The sequence below is a fragment of the Dendrobium catenatum genome, unplaced genomic scaffold (assembly GCF_001605985.2).
Source record: "Dendrobium catenatum unplaced genomic scaffold, ASM160598v2 fragScaff_scaffold_1055, whole genome shotgun sequence".
Lineage (NCBI taxonomy): Eukaryota > Viridiplantae > Streptophyta > Magnoliopsida > Asparagales > Orchidaceae > Dendrobium > Dendrobium catenatum.
The window spans coordinates 353,364-376,906 of NW_021319517.1; the positions used below are offsets into that span (position 1 = coordinate 353,364).

The window sequence follows — 23,543 nt, forward strand, 5'->3', positions numbered from 1 at the left end:
GCGGTGGTCTTACAAACACCAACGTGCACGCCTTTGTGGCGTGCGGGTAGGCGCCCTTGTTTTTTTCCCTCTAACGGGGAGACGCCGGTTAGTTGTTGCGAAATTTGGATTGAAAATCCAAAGACTTTGGAGCAATTTGGAACATTTGGACATGATTGAACTGCGAAGGACTAGTATTGGATTGTGAAGTTGATTACAATTGCCTAAATAATGATGAAAACTCAAAATTAAATGAAAAAGAAGAAGAGGACATGAATCTGGCTCATTTGAACTCAAGGAAAATACTTAGAGTGAACTCAAGGGAGACATTAGAAACTCTCAACTTGCCTTGACTGCATTAACTGACTCCATTTGCACTCAACAAGACTACAAGGATTTGAATTTTATTTGGACACTCAATTTGGACATCCAATGAACTAAAAATCAACTTGAATAACTAAGTAGAATGGCTTAAGCAAACTCAGGCAAGAACTTGGTGGAAGAATTATGAGTTGGACTCAAAGATGGACTAAAATTTGGATTCATTGAACTAAAAATATTGAAATCAAATGAACAAACTTGGACTTGATTTTCAAATAGCACAAGTGAACGATGAGTTTGAATTGAAACTTAATGCAAAAACAGACATGGAACTCGACGAGCGGAAGAGGCTCCAATTGAAGCCTGGACTTTATTTGAACATGTTTTCGATACTTTGAACTTGTGAACTTCAAGCTCAAATGGGCATTGAATTAATGATTCAAGTTAAAAGTCCAACATCTAAGTGGGAAGCTATGAATAGTTCAATGAATTTGATCATTTGGAGACTTACAATTTAAAAGGAGAAGTATGTTGATTCATTCATAAAGAATAAATGCTAAGCTCTTAATAGGCTTTGTGACTCACTAATGAGCACAACAACAAAGAATATGTAATGATATGTGATCATTCCACTGCGAATAGCTTATGGTAGAAAGAATAATGCACGCTACAAGTTGAGGATGCAAACTTAATAACACATACAACAAATCATTCACAAAGAATGATAGGAATCTTATGATAATTTGTGCGATGACGTGTGGAAGACATGTAAAGATCAATGGACTTACACTACGATCGAACTATGACGCGAAGCAAAATACACCAAGCTATAAAAGAGCTTCACTGAATACAATGATTATTCATGGATATGATAAAGTAGCTAGTCGTGTTGGTGATATACTCATGACTGGAAGCCACTAGAAAGCACACAAACAAATGTGGCAATTCCACCTTCAAGCAAAACACAATACATCAATGAAATAAATAACGTTCTTATGGTTTCTTAGATAGAAATCTTCATAAATGCAATACCATCCAAACTAAAGTGGAAGGGCAAAGACTCCTGGATGATTATTAGGAATATGCCAAAATAACATTGAAGTCTCTCAAACTCGCCCACAAGTCAGTCAATGCAAAGCAAATACAATTCTCTCCCCAACAGAAAAAGCTTCAATGATGCTGTCGAAACAGACTATATACCATTCCACATTAATGCTACATATGAGAATATGAGATGGAATAGTAGCTAAATGCAAAAGCTATGATACGTTCTAAAAAACAAAAAAACCTTATATGTTAAAGAGAGCTGACCACGAAATAAAGGGACATGTCGTTACAAAACTATCAACAAATACAGACTTTATGAACAAGGCAGGAGATTAGTTAGTGGACCTATGACCCGCCTAAACAAAATCAACAATAGTGCAGGACAGTCTACTGTACGAGCAGCGAATAATTCTAATCCAGAAGCTGTTTCGCCACCGGATCTGCACATTCGTACAAGCAGACAGAAGCGTCTATTCCTAAGAATACCCCTGCACGTGCACTATAAATTGTATACACATAGGTACACTAAAAGGGGTAAAAATAATTATAGAAACCCGTATGGGCCCCGGCGAGCGTGTTATTGGTAACACGTGACTTCGATAGGTATGCTGCGAGCGGATGACAGTGATTCAGGTTCGAGAACTCGATCCTTCTATACGTGGTCAATAGGAGTCACAGCGTCGAACCATTAAGCATAATATAAGGGTTTGGGCGACAGGTATATTGCTTTAAAACATTCATATTAGGCCTTTCAAGGTCCTACACCAATTGAGATTCACTATCAAAGGCTTAATAGCCTACGAAACCCATTCTTGTCGACAGCCCGATCAGAGTTGCCAAGTTCAATCCATAAAAAGATACGACCCCGAAGACCCGATGATGGCCGTGTTGAACGCTTAATCTCAACGGAGGGGTTCCCAATATTTTCAAATTATCTCCAAATATCTCGAGAAGTTTTTATTTCAAATATTCCCAAGCTCCACCCAAAATTCCAAAATCCACCATGTCTCATATCAGTATCTAAAATTTCACCCAAATACCCAAAACTCATCACAAAATCTCAAAACCCAAAATATTTAAATTGAATTATCTCCATCCCAATGCTTTAAAGCAATACCATCCACTCTCCGCATATCAGTTTGTCGATGCAAATCTAAATATATACTTTCAGCTCAACAAAGAGCCAGAATGCTATTCGATTATATATCTACTAGATCCTATCTCCAACAATCATCTTGCCAAGTAGGACGTGGGTCGTGTCTCTGAACCGGCAGTTTTAGCCGTCTTAATATCACTTCGGCAGGTACGGTTATGACACCGGGGCCCTCTGAACCGAGTGGTTTTTGGCCGCCAAATGGCCACAGTAGATAGCGGATGGCCAGAGCCAATACGCTCCTTAGTGGGTATTATCCTTGAGAATTATGAATCAATAGGATTATGATCGATAGGGCACAAAGCCCTCTGTTAGCTAAGGTGGATTCAAATTTGTCCCTTAGACAACATTCAACCCCGGTCTACAAGGTCCCCTTGGACGAAGCAACCCATGGCTGCCGACAATGAATCCTTCTGTCAGGTTGGGTCGTACTACCTCCTCTGACTAAGTAGACCAGGGACCACAGATGGCCCGGGACGACGGACCATGGGATCTTGATCGGGTCCATCATCCATTCCCCACCATCCGCTTTATGTACAATATGATAAAATTCTATTTTTTAAATATCAAAATATCCAAATTCTCAATTATTTCCAAACTTTCCAAACCTTTACAAATACCCAAATCTAAACTCAAAATCCAATTTCCATATCCATGCTGCTACTATATGCCAGATACATGTATTTCTATACATTCTGTTGACGACTAGCCTTAAATCGAAAGTTCTCTCTCGTGAACGGGAGGGGTAATTAACTATAGGGGCTTGCGCCTATAGGAAACCAGAACTCAGATCATAAAGTCCTCACAAAATGAGGGCGAAATCTCTGGGTAGTTGTCTATCTACAAACCCATCTGCCTTCCAAAATTTACCTCGGAACTTAGTTCGTTAAAAACTCCTCGCCGAATAAGAAAAGCGAGTGGAGGCCGAGGCCGAATTTTCGGAGCCCACAAGGGAACAAAAATAAATTAAAATTAAATTAACATAAAATGAGACCACATTTACTAAAATGAGAATGAGACTAAATTGAAACAAGCCTTGCATGAGATTTGTAATGAACGTGAACGGTATCGGGTCCCATCCCACCACGCGCAATAAAGGCGTGTATAGGCGGTTTGCCGGTCCGACACGAACGTCGAGGAAAGAGAGTGGGGGGGAATTTTTTTGTAAAAAGTTATTATAATTAATTAAGATAATTAATTATAAACAACTTTAATTAATTATAAATAATTAATGTTAATTAATCTTTAATAAAAAAATACTAATTAATCATAATTAATTAATATTAACTTTAATTAAGATTACTTATAATTAATTAAAATTCATTATAATTAATTTCTTAAAATTAATTATAATTAATTTCTATAATTATAAATAATTTAATAATTTCAAGTTAATTAAAATTAATTAAAATTAAATTTTATTAAGACTAATTAAAATTAATTAATAATTATTATTAATTTTGATTAAAATTAATCAAAATTAATTTTAATCAAAATTGCATGAACTATCTCTCCCTTTCCTCCCTCTGCTGTTCAGCGGGTCTACGGGATTTGGCCGAGCGTGCATAAGGGAGAAAGTTACCTTCCCAACTAGCGAGCTCCTGTGTTGTTTCCGCTCAAAATGTCGTAACTTTCGATCGGAAACAGGAAGGAGGGAGACGGAGTCGGCCGGTCTGAGAGAGAAGGCTCACGGCTAGGGCAGGTCTCGGCTTGAAGGAGTTCGGGCAGAGGAGGCGACGAGTAGAGCTCGGTCGGGGGCCTTGATCGGCTTCGACAATGGGGGAAGAAGTCGTCGGGAGTGGGAGAGGAGCTCGGACAAAGCAGTTCGCGTGTGTGGTCGAGCGTGGAGAGCAGAGAGCGAACTGGGGAAGAGGAGTCGTGTTCGGCTTCGTTTTATAGAGGCGAAGATGGAGCACGGTCGAGGCGAGATCGCTGGTTTTGAGCAGGATTTGCACCGGGTTTGCAGTGAAGTGATGCGAACGGCGCCGAATCGACGCGATCTCGGCATGATTCGAGGATCCAGCGGTTTCACAGGTATTTTAATTTGATTTTTTTTTTGCTGGGTTAATGCTTAGAGGTTAACATCCCTTTCAAGTTGTGTTTGGATCCCTTAACAGTGTAATTTTTTGCAGCATCGCATCATCTTCCCTGCATAAGAGACGTCATTAGGTATGTTGGACCTCACCATGTCAAGAAAGGTGTGCATGGTCAGTGTTTTGAGACACGGTGATCATAGTTTTAAATACCACTAATCAAGAAAGGAAATGTATTTTCCGGTAACTATTTGCAATTAACAATATTAACCCGTTGCGTCAAGAAAGACATATACGCGTACTTAAATTTACTTTGCAACACTAGAAAAAGTGCGCACAAGGCTCATCAATTGCATCGCAAGCATCGCTTACGAGTTTTGATTGCTAGCTAAGAAAAAGCATGCACTGATTCTACTCGTAGCGCTAAACACATCACATCAGAGATTTCATAATTTTTTTAAAAGATTGTCAACATTATAATTTTGTTTGTGCGGTGTGAGGATAACAACAGTGAGATAACATGGCGATGCACAAGAAGAAGAAGACAGAAGAGGGGAGGGAAGATGATGTGATCAGCAACCAGGTTGCGGCTTGATCGTGGCAGACGTCAGGTGCGTGCCTCATGATAAAGGACGGGGCAGGGGTCGCAAGCGGTCGAGGGAGGGTGGGGGGCAAATTTTTGTGAGTGGGAATGAGAGGATGTGCGAGGGTTTTAGGTACTTCAGTTTTTTAATTTTTAAAATTTCTTTTTAGTTTTATTTTTCCCTTTTTTGTCTTTATTTTCTTTTCTGAAAAGCTGCCTCATAGCAGCTAAAAGGATAAATTTCATATTCTTCTATTATTTTATTAATTACTTTTTAATTTAATTGATTTGATTTGGATTCCTTTTTTTAAAATAATTATATATAATATTAAAAAATGAAAATAATAATAAATTCTATTTATATTATTCGTGCATTAATTTGCTTGCCAAATTTTTGTTGTTCGCACCCATTGATTTCATCTTTGTTTCACACTCACAAATTTTTTATTTTTGGCATGCAAACACCCCAATGAATATGGGGATCAATCTTAGTTGTTTTAATTGTCCCGAACACCCAAGTTCTATCCATTTCAAGAATGAATGCTGTTTTGGTGATTTTGACTTTTGGTCGAAGCATTTTGGACAAATTTCATTTGATGTCGGGCCTTTTGCTCGTTGCTTTCGTCATGTGTAATTGACTCATCCTCGGAGTTGCTCTCGAGATCAACATCCAGCAAGGAATTCTTTAATTGCTAATAGTAAGTATCCTTTTACTCCAAAACATGACATGTGTAATAGCATTTTGTGTCAAACCATAAACTGACAATTACTCAAAGGCCAAATGCTTTCAAGTGATCCAGTTTCAGATTTCATGGGCACTCATTTCCAAAACATCATTCCAAATGAGCAAGATGTGTAGATGTCCCCCTTCAAACTTTAAAACACTGTACATCAGGTGCTTAAGGTTGAACTTTTGGGAGAATATCGTGGATCCACAACTTTCCGCACCACCAATTCCTTACCCTAGTATCAAACCTAGAATTGAAGAGTATTTTCCGAGGCACATGAAACTTTATAGTCAAAAGACATACTCCTTTGTTCATCCTAAACTTTAACTACAGTAAACATTCAAATTCTGTTAGTCATACACTTTCGTAAGACTTGAATTGAATGTAATGAATTGAGAAGTAAAAACCGTCCAAACCAGATCTACATAAAGCCAACTTAGTAACCATTGTATGATTGTAAGCATCCTTTCTTTGACGACGTAAATTCCTTATGAAATCCTTAATCTTCTGTATTTTATAGAGAAACATCATGTCAAGAATAATCCTGTCTATATTTAATTTCTTTGTTAACCGCTGCATCCAAGAAAACACATAAGAAATCAAAGAGCCCTTTCATTTCAATTCCTACATTGCGTTGGGCCCATTGAATTTCTCAAGTGTAGCAATATCCTTTAAAAAACTCATCATAGTGGCTGGTGTTATGAGGGTAGTCGGTTTTTTTATAATGGTTTAACGGCTTAGGCATGAAACAAAATGTTGGCTCAAGAAAAAAGTCATGAATGCATGAATCCCGCTTTGCAGCCATAAGATTCCATTTTCCTTAAGTAATATTGTAATTAACCAAATTTCCCCTGAGGATAGTGTCAGGATTTAAAAATCTGGGGTCCTTACTTCCCATGAGCGCAAGCACTCATATTTAATTACCGCTCTTAACATGTAAGAGAGAACTCTCGATTAATGATGAAATAAATTTTTAGGAAATTTACATACATACCAGTTTATAACATCCTATTTACATATCTAACACCTAAAACTTTAATATTACATGCATACCACTCTATCATATTTTAATATCAAATATACCACTTATATTTCTTTCCTTCCACTCATATATTTCATTTCTACCACTCAAATTTGATATGAAAATGAACTATGGGTGGTATATATGTAATATTAAAGTTTTAGGTGTTAAATATGTAAATAGAATAGTATTAAGTGGTATGTATGTAAATCTCCCTAAATTTTTAGGTTATTTAGTCTCCATTTTGAGAAAAATGAAGGTAAACCCGATCAAGATCCCATGGTTCCATCGTCCCGGGTATACCGTAGATTTCAATCTACCAACACTAACAATTATTGACCATAGTGTACAAAGAATCTGATTAGTAGCCATGGGCTGTCTCTTCTTAGGGATCCCATGTAGACTGAAGTGGTTAAATATGAGTTTTAATTTTATTGGGTATTTTGGGTTTTACATCTATTATAATACCCAAAAATTAATTTAGTTTGGGATTTATGACTTCGTTTAGAAGTAACCTAGGAGTTTGATTTGGAGCGGATCTTATGGCTTATTTAGGAAGAGCCCACGTATTTAGATTTAGGTTGGGACTTAAAGCTTTCATAGAAAGTAGCCCAAGAATTTGTTTTGGAATGGAGCTTACTGCTCTATTTATGAGTTGTCCAAAGATGAGTCTTATAACCTAACTCTATAACAAGACTGCTCTATGACAAGACTGCCCGAAGATTTTAATTGTTTGGGTAGGTCTTATGACTTCCCTTATGAAGTAGCTTGAAAAACGGTTCTTACAACTTAATCCTTTAAGACTAAGATGCCAATTTGTTTAAATTTAATTGTTTGGGGTTTAGGATCATCACTTTTTACTTAACAATTTTTCTAAGATGTGGGACTTATGACTTAACTTAGAAGTAGCCCGCTAGTGGGTTTTAAAACCTAACCCTATAGGCTAGGATGCCCGGGTGAGGGGTCTAGAGTTGTATTATCACCTAAACATTTCCCTTAGAGGTCGGACTTGTGACTTCTATCAGAAGTGGCCGGTGTTTTAATTAGGGTTTAGGGATTAGGTCAATTTCTACCTAAAAATTTCCCCTAAGGTCGGACTTACGACTTTCATTTGAAAGTTGCCAGGGAATGAGTATTACAACCAAGTTCTTATAAACAAGGCTGCTCGTAAATTAAATTTAATTGTTTGAATAGAAAGTAGTTGCTTGTATAATATTTGAAGATTTCTTCTGTACTTATTTGAGTTGGTTTGAGTTTATGATTTTGACACTTTGGAGTTCTGACACTGGCGTTAGTGTTTTAGTTGTTCTGTGCTCGTAGTCTTTTTACTGCTACAGTAGTCCACTACTCTACCTATTTTTTCAGCACTGTTGCTTTACTAGCTTTTTCGTACTTAGCTTTTCTTACTTTTCAGTACTTTTGTCTTACTAGTAGTAGTTAGATTTATTATTTTATAGCATTAATTTAATTAATTTATGATGCACTGATTTTTGTTTTTTTGTTTGCAGGTAAGTGATACTTGCAGCTGTTCAGGGAGCTTGCAGATAGTTACAGTTGCTCGTAGCCACAAGGGATACAGTTATAGGGGTTGGAGCCCATCAGGGGTTGGAGTGTTATTTATTTGGAGAGTTTTAGGGTTTGTTAAGGATTGTATTGAGATTTGAGTTTACTTGTATATGTCAATTAATGCAAATAATATTTCTTTTCCTGCATTTTCTTCAAAATTAATTTAATTAATCAACTAACAAAAAACAAAATCAAAATTTCTAGTTAATTGTATTAATCTCAGTTTTAAAACTTTCGAATTTTCAAAAAATAAAAACTCTCAAACTTAAAATTTTCATTTAAAATGCTCTCATATTTTGAAATTTTTTTAATTAATTAATCAAATATTCAAATTTAATTGCTCTATAATTACTCCAAAATGTTATGTATTTTTCTCGAAATTTCGACAATCTCCTCCCTACCGAGGGAGAAATCGGGACGGCACCGCCGTAATTTTTTCCTACCCAGACCTAAGGTCAACGGTGTAAGATCTTCAAATTAAAACCATAAGCCCAAATCTAAGATCGATGGTGCGGGTTTTCAAATTCAAACCATCCCGACCGGATCTAAGATCAATAGCATGGGAGCTTCAAATTTCACAACCATTCGCCAAGATCCAAGATCAATGGCGCGGGTCTTCGACACCTGCTAGCAAGTTTCTTATTTTTCTAATTTCTTCTTTCCTTTTTTTAGATATATAATATTATATAAATAAAAAATAATAATATATTATAATATAATATATCATAGTATATATATTTTATATATAATATTATATATTATAAAATAAAATAAAATTTGAATGGAGTCTGCTCGGGCACGATCAAGTTTATCATTGAAGGAGCATAGTCGAACAATAACAGAGGAAGCCGAAGAAATAACTCTGTGTAATCTCTATACCTCCTGCAAAAGCAAGGAAGCCAAATAACAATTAGGGAGCAGAGTCGAAGAAGCAAAGTCTGGCAGCCACTAATGATCCGAAGGAGCGGTTTATGCAATCTTTATTTCTCCCGTGAAGTAGAAGTCAAACAGCAACAAAGAGCCAAGGAAGCAGCTCAAGCAATCTCTTCCTTATGCGAAGTTACAGAGTCGAACAACAACGAGGAGCGGAGGAGGCGACGCGTGCGGTTTCTCTGCCCCCTGCGAAGGAACGAGGTCGGATGATAATGAAGGAGTCGAAGGATACGGGCGTGTGAAGCGTCGGCTAGGGTCGGTCGAGCGTCGGAGTCGGCAGCGTATGAAGGTGTCGGGGTCAATTCATCAGGGTCGGTTCGGCGACACAAAGGCGGGCCAGTCGGAGGTGTCGAGATGAAGCGGAAGGAGGCGACGGTGGTGAGGGAAAATGTGAAGGGCTTGAGCGACACAGATGCGACGTGAGAAGAATAGAGTGGAAGTGTCGTTTCTTTGTTCCTTTCTCCCTTTTTATAGACTGAACTGTCGAGCGGGAGTTATGGATCCAAAGAGGTGCGTCATTTGGCGAGGTGGGGCTGGCGGAGGTGGTTGCTTTCATGAGTTCAAATTTTTTCTTTTGTTAGTCAACACAAAACTAACCAAATTATCTTTTAATATGGCATAATGACATATTAAGCATAAGTTCAGGATTCATGTTCCAGACCACAACTACAGTGCTTAGTAAAAAACCAAAAAAGAATGTGGTTTCCAGCTACCATTTCTGATTTCCATAATGCTCAAGTTGTTTCGCATCTTCTGTATTTTCAGTTTTATGCCTTCAGAACAAATTCAAGGATATCCATTTTAGAAACCAGAAAAGGTATTAAAATGTGTCATTGAATCAATGTGACAATTTTCAGTCATATACAAATGTAAGGTTAAAAAATGGGGGAAAAAGAGAGAAAATGACTTATAAACCTGCTTTACAAAAGATTATAACAAGCAATCAAAACTTAGACACAGGCATTGAGAAGTCTAGCTTTGACTCCACATACTTATGTATTAGTTATATGTTAAAATTTAACAATTTTGTAGAATATTAAAAAAATTCAGATAGAATACCTCAACCACATTCAAAAAGGTCTCTAAATCTGGCGTCAATTTTCCGTTTACTTCAACTATCCATTGCAGGGCATAAAGACCATATCTGTGTACAGGACTTCCATGGCACCATCTGGTAAACAAGGTGAAAATAGATCAAAGACATATATATATATATATATATATAACAATTTTTTCTCCTAGGAGAATAATCATCATCCTCCTTCCATATAATTGTTAATGTTATGACCTTCAAATATAAGATAAAAGCTTACCACTCTTTTTTTCCTCATTAAATAATGCTAAGCAAGATTTCAACATGTCAGTCTGATCATCAAATGAAAAAGAAAAATAAAAGTAATAATAATAAGTCAATGGATGGCTTGATAACATTAGTTGTATATGATTTCTAAGTGTAAATTCTTTCAAATAGCATGGAAACAAATACATAGGTTGTTAATGGCATCTTTCATGTACTAGATAATTTTCATTGATGAAATATGCGTATAGTTTTATTAAAATAATACTTCTATATCATCCTTCTATTTTTTAATGCTTATTAAATGGTAAAATCATTACACAAATTAATGTAACTCAATCCACACATAATTGAAGAAGCTCATTGTGGCATCCCTCCCTCCATATACATATATACAATAATGTTCATTCTTGTTAAGCCGGTTAACAAATGAACTGGCACGCCAGTTCAAAGGGAACAGATGCTACAGTTCTATCTCATACAATGACATGAGCAATGAAAATGAAAGAGGGAATCAAGAGAAGTGAACCATCCACAAAGAGAGAGAGAGAGAGCTACAGTTTCGCGTAATATAGAGAATGGGGGGATTGGGTGAGTGAGCGAAAGCCACAACAATAGAGAAGGATAGGGAGAGAGGAGTGAACAAAAAGAAAGAGACAGAGTGGAAGAAAGAAAATGAAAATGCTTTCAACGCTGTCTTCGACTAAGAGAGACCAATGGACAAAGGAGAACGAGAAAAGCAAAGCTGCCATCGATGTTGCCTTTGAAAAAGAGAGAGAAGAGAACAAAAACAAAAAAATAAGAAAAAAGTGGGAGAGAGTATGTGCATGATAACAATAAGACACCATGCAATGCGACCATACACCCACATGAGTAATGAAACCAATTGCCTAATCGAGCGTGATGATGGTGAGAACTGAAAGCTAGGATTTTATTACTTTATTCTCTACAAGTACAGGTATAAGGTGAGGAAGAGGTCGTCTGAACACCTCATCAAGAGGGATACTGAGTGCAGTCTCTCAACAAGAGTCTAGGGTTTTCCATGTAAAGAGGTGAAGTGAATGATTGAAAAGGGGAAAAAAACATGTTATCAAAGTTGAGGTTGATGATTATATTTCTATCATGTAGCAGTTGCAGACTGTAATTCTTTTTATGATTTAATGTATTTATCTTGATATGACCCTTCGTATGCATATTTGATAATGTTTGTAATACTATTTTACATTGAAGAAATAATCAAATGATTTCTTTCTTTCACTTGCATAACTACCCTCATATTTTAAAAAATATTAAATGTGAAAATATCTAATTTAAATCATGCATATAAAAACTTAAAAGTAAATATAAGATAAGATAAATTAAAAAAATATATAATATAAGGAAATATAATATGCACATTAATAAAGGAGTTCACTTCTTTATAGTACTAGTTGGGGACACAATATACCCGTATGCATGAAATGAAAAAAGACTCCAAAAAAGAAAATGATTGTCTTAATGGTGCAAATTTTAGATGATGCTCTTATAATGGGTGTTATATTAAAATATATGATATGACAAATACATTCTAAAATTTTATCTTCTGCAAAATTATGTTGTCTTTAGTTTACCTTAGTATATCTATGTAAATTCTTTATAAACAAAAGGTGTAATGATCCCTTACAATAACACTTATCCATTTTATTTTTTATTTTTAAACTTTTTCTATTATAAAATTGTAATCAACCATTGACTTTTGTTGTTAACTCTAGCCATAATAAAATATTAATATTTTAGGAAAGGCTTCTTTAAATTGGTGACAAAGAGGGATTTGTCTATCGAAGAAGAGTAGTGAGGGAGAATAGACATTTAATAATAATATGTATTTGATTTCATTTATTTGATATGTATGAACTAGAATTATTTTGTGTATGATCTGCACATCAAAAAAATATTATGACTTATTAGCTCTTTGTATAATGAAAGATCTAGAAATGATTAAACAATCATCTAATCAACTATGCCGGTCTTGATATTCTAAGCTCTCGCCTTAAGTTATGACAAATGTGAGATCAAAGAAAATAGTTATTATAATAAAAGAGTTATTAGGATGATCAATGAAGTTTAAGAAAATAGACCTAAGATATCTAAAACGTGTACTCTTATTAATGACTAGATCGTCTAAAGTCACAATCCCCCCACTAGATCTATTATTATTAAATATACACTCCATATATTCAGTTTTAGATCTGCTCAAACGAAAGCCTTAAGACTCTAAGGTTTACCTCCATAATTCAAATTTACCTTCAACTCCTTCTCTAGTCTTATCAACAAGAAGAATATCATCAGCAAAAAGCAATTTGCAATGCAAAGATTTTAGCTTTTAATGATTTATTGTTCGCTCAGAAAAAAACAAAATGGAGGACTCAAACACAAACCTTGCTTACACAAGCTTAAGGTCCCATTTTCCGTGAGGTGGATTGAAGTTTAAATTAACCAAATTTCCCCTAAGAGCAATGTCAGGGTTTATTTAGTTCTGAGGTTCTACTTCCTATGAGCCCAAGTCCTCATAGTTAATTACTCCTCCTAATGCATAGATGAGTACTCTTGATTAAGGATGAAATATATTTAATTAGTGACAAAAGTGAAGATGTGTGTGTAACAATGTGTAAATGTTCTAAACCCTGGTTGTGGGGATGACGGTAAACCCGATCAAGATCCAATGGTTCTGTCATCCCGAGAATACCTTAGGTTTTAGTCTACGAACAGTATCGATTATTTATCGTGGTGTCCAGAGAATCTGATTAGCAGTCATGGGTTGCCTCCTATCAGGGATCTTGAGTGGACTGAAGTGGATATGTGTAAGTTGTTTGGTTTGGGTTGGGACTAGTGGCTCCATTTAGAAGTTGCCCAAAGTTTAGATTTGAATTAGGTCTTACGACCCCATTTAGGAATTGCCTATGTGATTGGATTTGGGTAGGGGCTTATTGATTTCCTTTGAAAGTAGTCATAATGACGGGTCTTACAGCCTCTATTAGAGGTGGCCTATATAACATGTCTTACAATTTAGCCCTATAGGCTAAGATCCCAACAATTTGGTTCAGACAGATAGGTGCTATGGCTTCTAGATGTAGAAGTTACTTGACGACGGGTCTTACGACCTAGCCTTGTAAGCTAAGTGGCCCGTATAGTGGGGCTTACAACCTAGCCATATAGACTAGGATGCCTGTTAGAGGGGTCTAAGGTTATGCTATTACCTAAATATTTTCCATTAAAAGTTAGACTTATGACTTTTATTGAAAGTAGCTAGAGCCTGGAAAGTTAGTCTTACTACCTAATCCTATAATCTAAGCTACCAAACACTTCACAGAACATAAGTGAAATAATTACCAGTAGGATTCATTACTTCTATTAGAAGCGATTTATAGGGTTTAGGTTAGCGATTAGGTTAGCGAGGACATAGCTTTACATACTTCACTATTTTAACACTAGTTTCAGCATATTGTTTAGTCAGCTTTACTTCAGTACTAGCCTGCAGTCGTTGTTTTGATACATACTGGTCAGCAGTTGTTTTCTACTCTAGCTTTCAGTATTGTACTTATTGTTTTGTGCTTGTAGCTTTTTACTTTAGCATTAGCTTTACTCTTTCCAGTATTAATTTTATTTATTCTGTGCTAACATTCGTTTACTTGTTTGCAGGTGCTCGTGGCCAGCTTTACATTAGCACTTAAATCTTTTTACAAGTATCGGCTTTGCTCTGTTTAGCACTAGTTTTACATTATCAGTTATATTTAATACACTATATTAATGCTATATTTGTTTGCTTGAAGGTAGATTGTACTTGCAACAGCTAAGAGAGTTCACAGGTAGCTGCAGGGGCTACTAGTAAAAGCCAGAGAATGTGTTGAGAGTTTTATTTTACTCAGATTGTTGTTGTTCATAAAGCTGGTTAGAAAGCAATTTGGAGAGCTATTGTTAGCTTGTAATTAGGTTGGATATGTTTTCTATTTTATTTTGCATTTTAATTACTTTAATTTGATTAATCGAAAGTTAAATTTTAATTAAAATTTAATCGCTCAGTTTGTTATTTATGTATTTTATTGATATTTAATTTAATTAAGTCATTAATTAAAAAAATTGCTCAAAAGATTTAATTAGTTTAAAAGTTTAGATTTAATTAATAGTTTCATTAATTAAATGTTGGTTAATTTTTTATTGAAATTTTTTCTAAAATTAATAAATTAGTTTTGTCAATTAAATGATTTTTTATTTTAAATTAATTAATTTAATTTAAGTTAAGTTTTGAATTTAACGTTTTGCTTTTTCAATTAATCAATCATACCTTTTAAAAAATAATGAATTTAGAGTTTAATTGTATTTTAGAATTAACCGTTTAGTTTTTTTAAAATTATTTGATTAGAATTTGATTTAAATTAATTCATCCATTTTACTTTATTAATCAATGAAACATATTTTAAATTTTATTGTAATTAAATAAAATTATTTAATTAGTTATCAAATTGATTAACCAATTAAGTGAGATTTTTTTTAAGTTCACTCAATTTAAGAAATTAAGTGTAAAAATTAAATTTATTATAAAATTGCCAAATTATCTTCCAATAATCCTTGAAATTTTTGGCAAGCTTTTGAAGCCGATTTTGTAGTTTTCTAGTAAAATTTCGGCATCCTCTCGACGTCCCCTCCTTTTGAGGGGAGGTAAGGGAGGACACTTGCCCTTCAAACCCACCCAACCGAATAGGATTCAAAAGCCGAGGGCTTTGAGACACAGTTTGGTCCCATAAATAGTCTTATGATGCTCTAATTGAGTGATTTAGACATTTCTGTTTCTTGATATATATATATATATATATATATTAATTTTATCTATAATTGTATATATGGCATACATATATAATATTAATTACCTCCTCATTCATGTTTCAAACATAGAGAGGTGTGGGTTTTTAGAAATAGAGAGAGAGCAGGACTTGGTTTGGGAGGGCGGCTTTTCCATATGGTCTCTTACTGACGGAGGCGGTCGGGTCTAGAAGGGTAAGAGCGAAGTCTCTTGTTTCGTAATCGGATGTCGATGGAACAAACGGGAGGTGGAAGCTGAATCGTACGAGCATGTCGATGGCCGAAGGCGGACCGTAAGATCCGTTCTCACAAGCAAGGCGGACAACTAGGCTTCGTTCGCACATAGTATAATCCGTTCTCACAAGCAAGTTAGGCTCCGTCAATGCGACTCAGCGGCTAGGATCATAGGTAAGAACTAGAGAACCAAAAGTTCAACTGCATGGGGGGTTTCTGTTTTCGTGTCTGTTGAATGGAGAGGTTGGCGTTTTGTGTCGTGAGAGGGGCCAACATGGGGAGTTATGTGGAGATCGTGGGAGCATGTCGGGCTTAACGAGGGTTGGCTCAATCAATTAGAGGTCAACATTTATAAAATAGATTATATACTAAGGAGGACGAAAGATAGTAGTAAAAGTATATATAATATATATATATATAATATATATTATATATATTATAATATATAATATATATAATATATATATATTTATATATATATAAAATTAGCTAAATAAAGTGATAAGAGTAGTAAAGATTCAGTTCAAGTCAAGTATTAACTATTAAGGATGAAGATCAAAAAGTGCTTTTATTAGAAGAGAATATTCAACAAAGGTGGATGATATATTTTGCTAAAATTTTCAATGAAGATTATGAGAATGCGATTGACTTTAGTGATCTTAGCACCCTAAATGAAAATAAAGATTTTTTTACTTTTATCGGCGTATTAGTTAAACCAAAATTAAAGAGACTTTAACGAAAATGAAGTGTGAAAAAGTTGTTGGACCTAATAATATTCCAATAGATGTGTGAAAATGCATAGGAGATGAAGGAATTTCTTGTCTTACTAAACTTTTTAATAATATTTTGAAAACTAAAAAGATGTCAAATGAGTGGAGAATGAGTGCGTTGATTCTTATTTTAAGAATAAAAATGATGCACAAGATTGTGCGAATTACAGAGGAATTAAGTTAATATGTCATAGTTTAGAACTATGGGAGAGAATTATGGAGCATAGGTTACGTTGTGACACTAATGTTTCTCAAAATCAATTTGGATTCACGCCAGGTAGGTCTACTATGGAAGTTACACATTTATTGAGAGGTTTGATGGAGAAGTATAGAGAGAATAAGGAGGATCTACATATGATTTTTATTGATTTTGAGAAAGCAAATGATAATGTTTCAAGTTAAATGCTATGCATGGAGAGTTCTACGTAAGAAAGAAGTTAATAATGCTTATATTATATGTACTTCTTTTGTTGATTTTTACACAATCATGATTAGTTTTATATTTATTATTCAGTTCTTTAGCTTTTGTCTATAACCATGTACTATAATTGTGTATGGACATTTGATAATGAAATGGAAGAGATTTTGTGAATGAGTTTATTTCAGTAATCTGGATATTTTAGTGACTATGCACTATGTTATTATTTGTTTTAAAAGTTTAAATTGGAAGATGAAATTTAAAACATTTTTAAAATTATATCTTGGGATTTGTCTGTCACAGTTCAACACAATATGACCTGCCTATCAATGGGTCTTATCGGGTCGGGTTGTGACATAACAATCTTTTAGAAAATATCCTGACATTCTCGTGAAGAGCATATAAGTTAAATCTAGGCATATAATATCAGAGAATCAAATTTTTATTACCAAAACGTTCAAAACAATTTCAGAATTTTACATACCAAATACAAGATCCATGAGTGAAAAAAATCTTGCTCGTGCCTTGTAGACACAAGGACAAACTTAGAGCAAAAGTACAGCCAAACCATAAAAATCTATACATATACAAAGCTCATGGGATAATATACTAAGTAGTAGGCAGAGAATGTTAATTGGATAAAGTCAGGTAGTGGTATGTAAAAAGTGTGTACCAGAGATTATGTATTTGAACTATAATTTCTTAAACACACACACACACACAAAACATATGCAACATGCCATTGAGATGATGAAACAATGTCCATATAAGGTTAAGAAAAGCCGTAAACTAAATATTGCATTCTGCCATTGAGATGATGAAACAATGTCCATATTAGTTTAAGAAAAGCGAAAAACTTACTATGCCATAACAAAGATATAAGTTCAAAAACGATATGGCTAAAGATTTGAATGGAATTATTAAATTAAAATGAAAGATATATTTAAGTAAAATTGAACTATGGAGTTACTCCTTTCACTGATGAAATTTAACAGTATATATCAATTTTAGGACATATCAACTCGCATGTTTGACATAATATTTGATGAAATCATGCCAGGATTATGTTTTCCTTGACTAATTTATTTTCATATATAGAATAAAAAAGTTGTCATATATTTGAATTCCGATCAGCTCCTTATCTTTAACCTCTCTATATTTACATGAAAAATGAATACAATGAAGGATTTAAACTAAATTGCATGAATCCCTAACAGAAAAAGCAGATGGAAATAGGAAGAAAAGAAGTAGAATAAATTAACATGGTTAGAATTTTTAACAAAAGCTCGTGCATGCAAGAACTACAAGCACTTCCAGTACCCAACCAGAAGAATGGAAAAAGATTCATAAATCCAACACAAAATTGAGGGACAAATATAATTATAATGAAGATGATGAAAAATGAACAAAATAAAACAATACCTTGCCAGGTACACACCATGCCCTTCTTCGGGAAGAAAGCCAAGGGCGCGAACCGCTGAATGGGGATCCTGAATGACGGATCCACACCAATTGACCATGCATGTTGATCCATTGCCATCTCGGACATCTGTCCCAACAAGAAGCTCAATTTCTTGGCCCTGTAAGATAAAAGACTTTAATTACAGAAATATTTATACAGAGAATAACGAGTTACAATGGTTTACCTGTCTAAAGATTGTTATCTTAAGCTTTCCATCACTATCATTGAGACGATCCAGCTCTTGGCAAGCATTTTCAATATCACGGAAGCATGTGACAGGCACTTTATTGATAGCTAGAATCATATCCCCTTGCTCTAAATGGTTTTCAGCATTTGATCCTGCCCAACAACCTTTAACACGCAAGACTTGCTTTCTTATTGGATCCTTTTTAGCAAGAGCCTGTAATGCATTACCCAACAAGTAAAATTATTCTAGAAGGAAAATGTCTTTAACAATATGACCTATAGTATACCATAAATTCTAGAGCCCAAAAAACTGTTTAGATATAAATATTTCATTAATATCAAGTAATATGAGTGGGCTTGAAAAATCAACAGATTAAAATAGATTATAGTAATATTTTAGTAAGAAACAAGGACCAAAATGATCTCCTGATTCTTTACAAAAGATTAAAATGATCTCCAACTATTTAAAAGTCTAATTTTGGTCTCTTGATTTTTTAAATAGAGACCTAAATAATCCCACGGAAGGACTAACATGGCTCCTATTTAAAGAGTTAAGGGATCAAATTGACACTTTTATATAGTTGGGGACTATTTTGACCCTTAAAAAAAAAGGGGAGCAATTCGGTCATTTTCTTTTTAGTAAAAATACATTCTTAAGAATATGATTTTAAAAGTTTGTGTAAGGTGGTAATGTCGCATGGTAAAATGGGCAATAAATAATTATCCATCATCTTCACACAAATTGATTTCATAAAAAAACGCCCCTTTAAAACCATGGAACCTCTTGCTAACTAATTAAAACATGAGAAAGGTCTTGGATGAACTGAACCTTGAATTCGGGACAATCCATGATAAAATCCTTTTTAAATACATGGAAAAGCCTTACTAATTCTCAGAACCTACAATATTTATATGATGAAAATTGGGCACTCAAGGGCATTGTTGCTGATTGTACTGTTAAAACATTCTGATTTTCTTTTCTCAATGAAAGGCATTCTAAACATTTGAAACATGAAATATCGTAACTAATTTGAATTTCCAGACAATAACTAAAAACAACATTAAAAAGAAATTACCGCTATCCAAATGTCACTCAGTCCAAAACTTCTTGCCTTCGAGAGCAATGTCGGATAAAGTTCCACTTCTAAGATTCTAACAAGAGGCATTGGTCTTTTCATGCCATTTATAAGCAGTGAAGGTCCAGCAGCACCAGAGAGTATTTTATCAAGTACTAGGCTTATAGCATAGATGGGTATACCTCTAACAAATTGATGATCTTCTAAAGAGTTACAACCATATTTCAGCTGAGATAACAATGAAACAATATGAGTATTATTTTATTATACAGTGAAAAATTCAAATTATGATTAAGTATTGCTTACCTGAGCAGAAAAACTTGACCATAATGCTTGAACTCTTCCTTGTCCATCAGTCAACACACCAGAAAATGTGCTGCCAAAATCTAGACAAAGAAACATTAGTGCTGCTATTAAAGGAGACATTCCACACACAGAGTCTGTACAACTAAAAAATAAGTACCTGTATCAAGTTCAATAACTTCCATATTTATTGCACGGTACCTTGGACAGTCAGCTGATGCAATATTTAGGGCAGCACAAGGGTTTGTTACAGTGGATTTTCTTGATGTGATTTGTAAACTTCTACTTAGTCCAACAAGATGAACTGATTCTCCACGACGCAATGCAGGCTCTGCCGGGAAAAGTCTAGACAGGTTCAACTACCAGCATTGTTTATGATTCAGAATCATGAAGTGTAAAACTTCCTACAAGATTATTTGAATTTTAAATAAACTTGAAAAATGAATGATGGGCCAGATGGTTACCATCTACTTTCAGTAAGGATACAATGTCAAATGCAAGCTATGCGATTCATTTTAATACATTGTGAATGATAATTAAGGCTTGAACATATAAACATTAATGCCCACAACTAAAGTAATGAGAACACTGCATAAAGCCCTTTAACAATCTATAAGTTCTGGCACTTCATCGTGAAGAGTGTTACCATAAAATTTAATACTATTTTAAGCTTCATTGCATATGTTCAATTTTGTCTAGGCCAATTGATATATATATATATATATATATATATATATATATATATGTGCCTAGTAATGGATAGTAAAAAGACGAGCACCTCAAGATAGGCACCAGGGCCCCAAGTCAACAGAGCTTTGTTTCCTAGTTCATCAAACACTTCGAGTATTTTTATTGTTCATTTGCATTCATATATAACTTACATTATTCCAAATTCATTCACTTAGACATAATTCTAAATATAGGTAATCATGCATATTAAGCCGTATACTTTCAAGCTTCTCATGTCATTTATGTTTATGTTATTTTGCGTCCAATATCACATCCACATTCAGCATTAGAGTCACGGTTTATATTCAAAGGCTGACCAAAGCAAAAGATAAGACATTGCACATCAGGAGGTAGGAACAAACTAATGCAAGAGTTCCATTAATAAGTTACTCATAAAAAAGGTATGTTTATCTTCGAAGTAATAACCTACGGATACAACAGCAGGCATACTTACAAAGCACAAAAAAAACATTCAACAATAACAAATGACGCTTGAGTAATCTCAAAGTAAGGCCACAACTTTTAACAATCATTTCAAAAAAAAAAAAAAAGAGATTTAAACTTTAAATATAACACTTCAAAACTTATTACTAAAAGAGATTAAGCACATTTATGTTTTAGTTAATCTTTTCATTGAAAATCACAAATCATATAATAACCGAAGCACTGTTTTGCAAATCTAAACATGTTATCTTAAGTAGCAATTGGACATAAAAAATAAGCAATGTCAAATAAAGAGGCTTTGTGAGAGAGAGTAGACTGCATCATTATAGAATATTAGCCTATAAAATTATGGGGAAAAAGATAGAATACATGCATAGATTGTGCAACTTAGTCATTAGTACATCTCAATACACCTACCTGGAAGCAATGTAGCGGCATGAACATTGGTTGCACCTGCTCCTAAACCGGAAGGATCATAAGCTACAATAGCATAGTTGTGAAGTGGATGCAAAAAAACAACCTGAAGGAGCACATATCTCAACCAAAAATACAGTTATAAATAACGTTGGAATGAGAAAATGCAAGTATTGTTTACCTCCCCAGGAATTTCCACTGGAAATGCAGCAAAAGAAAGAATTACATCAGACACTGATACAGCTACTGTGTTTCTGTCAACCACCGCCAAACCAATGATTTCTGAATGATATATAATGACTCCCGTTCCAAAAAAATGTTGTGAATGAACGCCATCAAGCATGCATGAAGGTGGCACGTGCACCTATTAAGTACAAATTAGAAATAATTTACCAATGCCAAACTATGACTAAAATAGGAGAAAACGTGATATGAATTAATTTAAAGAAATAATATATAACATTTAGCCAATGTTGCAACAAGTACTAAGGATCTCATAGCGAAATAACTACCCAATCACTGAGATAGTAAGCCCCCCTTTAGGCATCCTAGGGAGGCGAGTTGATGACAATAATTATATCAGTTATAAAACTAAATTCAAGTAATATGAATACTTTTAAGAGGAAGAATGTAAAGGTGTAACTAACTCAAGCTCATGAGCCGGTTCAAGTTTGGCTCGATAAATGACACATAAGTCAAGATCATGAGCTAACGAGCCATGCTTGAGCTAGCCCTAACTCAATTTGTAAGCTTGTAGTGGTTTGTTTAAAATTAGTTAATATAAAATATACTTAAATACCAAATTATCTCTCTTCCTTATCTCAAGTGATTTCTTATTATATATGTTCTAATTTCTCATTCTTTTTATCATCTTATTATAACAATTGTTTGAATCACAACTATCTTCTCTTTCATCATAAATAAGTCGACTTATGAATCAAATCAAACTTATAAAATTAAATTTAAGCTCAGGCTCGAGCTTGAATTGGATTAATTATTCAAAATCAAGCTCAAGCCAAAGGTAGCTAGAGCTTGACTCAACTTGTTTACATCCCAATATTATATTTATAAATATTATAATTTTTTATTTTAAAAATTAGAAAATTATTAAATATTATAATTATAAACATAAATTATATTATGTCAATAATTATAAAAGTATTAAATATTATATTTATAAATATAAATCACACACACATTTAGATATATAAAATATTAAATAAAATAATTATAAACATATATTATATCATATTAAAAATTAAATAAATATTATAATTAAAAAAAACAAAAATAATATGCATTTTAATTAAAATGCAAAATTATGTTGCATGTTCAATCCTTTTTAAATTAAAATTATAACATATTTTTTATTTAATTACATTGTACAATTGATCTTTCTTAAAATTTGTCCCGCGAGGAATAACACAAATATGGTTGCATGCAAAGAATGGGAAGGGTATGGAGGAGAACAAGCTGTAGTTGTGGGTGAGAATATTTTGATTTTTTTTCTTTTAATTAATTAATTAATTAATATTAATAATAATAACAAAAACATATCAATTTATACTTTATAATTCTATTACAAAGTTTTCGTCATTGGTGCAAATTAAAGTTGGGTCACCTTGCTCACAATTAAATTTTCGATTTTCTTTGTGTGGCGGTTAAGGCGATATGAGTGTCAATTTCAACAAGTATTTTTGTCCCAAATACACTGGTGTAGTTCATTTAGTGAATGAATGTTGTTTAGGTGCATGTTTCATACTTCGTTCACACGAAGTCGCATCCTTTGCTTGATGTTTTTACCATATTTGGTTTGGTCAACCTAGGAATACTTATGAGGTCAACAAGTGCCCTCCAATAAACATAAGGCACGCCTAAAGCAAACCATCAAAACTACAAAATACTTGACCATATGAATCTCCAAGAATTTTCTAAATGTTAAAATGAGAATTTGGCTTTATAAAATTTTTTAAGAACATTCTTGAATGTCAATGCAAAGCAGAAGTTGAG

The 23,543-nt window shown here is 34.0% G+C and overlaps 1 protein-coding gene across 2 annotated transcripts in view; it reads right to left on the bottom strand.

The window, feature by feature from the left end:
- LOC110100688 (protease Do-like 7) overlaps positions 1 to 23,543 on the bottom strand; it is a 76,456-nt gene that overhangs the window by 4,527 nt on the left and 48,386 nt on the right. Inside the window, exons 16-23 of one of the 2 annotated variants that reach the window (XM_020828300.2) lie at positions 21,715 to 21,897; positions 21,537 to 21,639; positions 20,107 to 20,277; positions 19,950 to 20,029; positions 19,644 to 19,871; positions 18,566 to 18,781; positions 18,342 to 18,499; positions 10,424 to 10,535 (exon numbers count right to left, since the gene is read on the bottom strand). In XM_020828300.2, the coding sequence (XP_020683959.1) occupies positions 10,424 to 10,535; positions 18,342 to 18,499; positions 18,566 to 18,781; positions 19,644 to 19,871; positions 19,950 to 20,029; positions 20,107 to 20,277; positions 21,537 to 21,639; positions 21,715 to 21,897 (1,251 nt within the window). Of the gene's footprint in view, positions 1 to 10,423; positions 10,536 to 18,341; positions 18,515 to 18,565; positions 18,782 to 19,643; positions 19,872 to 19,949; positions 20,030 to 20,106; positions 20,278 to 21,536; positions 21,640 to 21,714; positions 21,898 to 23,543 lie in introns of both variants that reach the window. The other variant, XM_020828299.2, reaches the window with a different exon arrangement.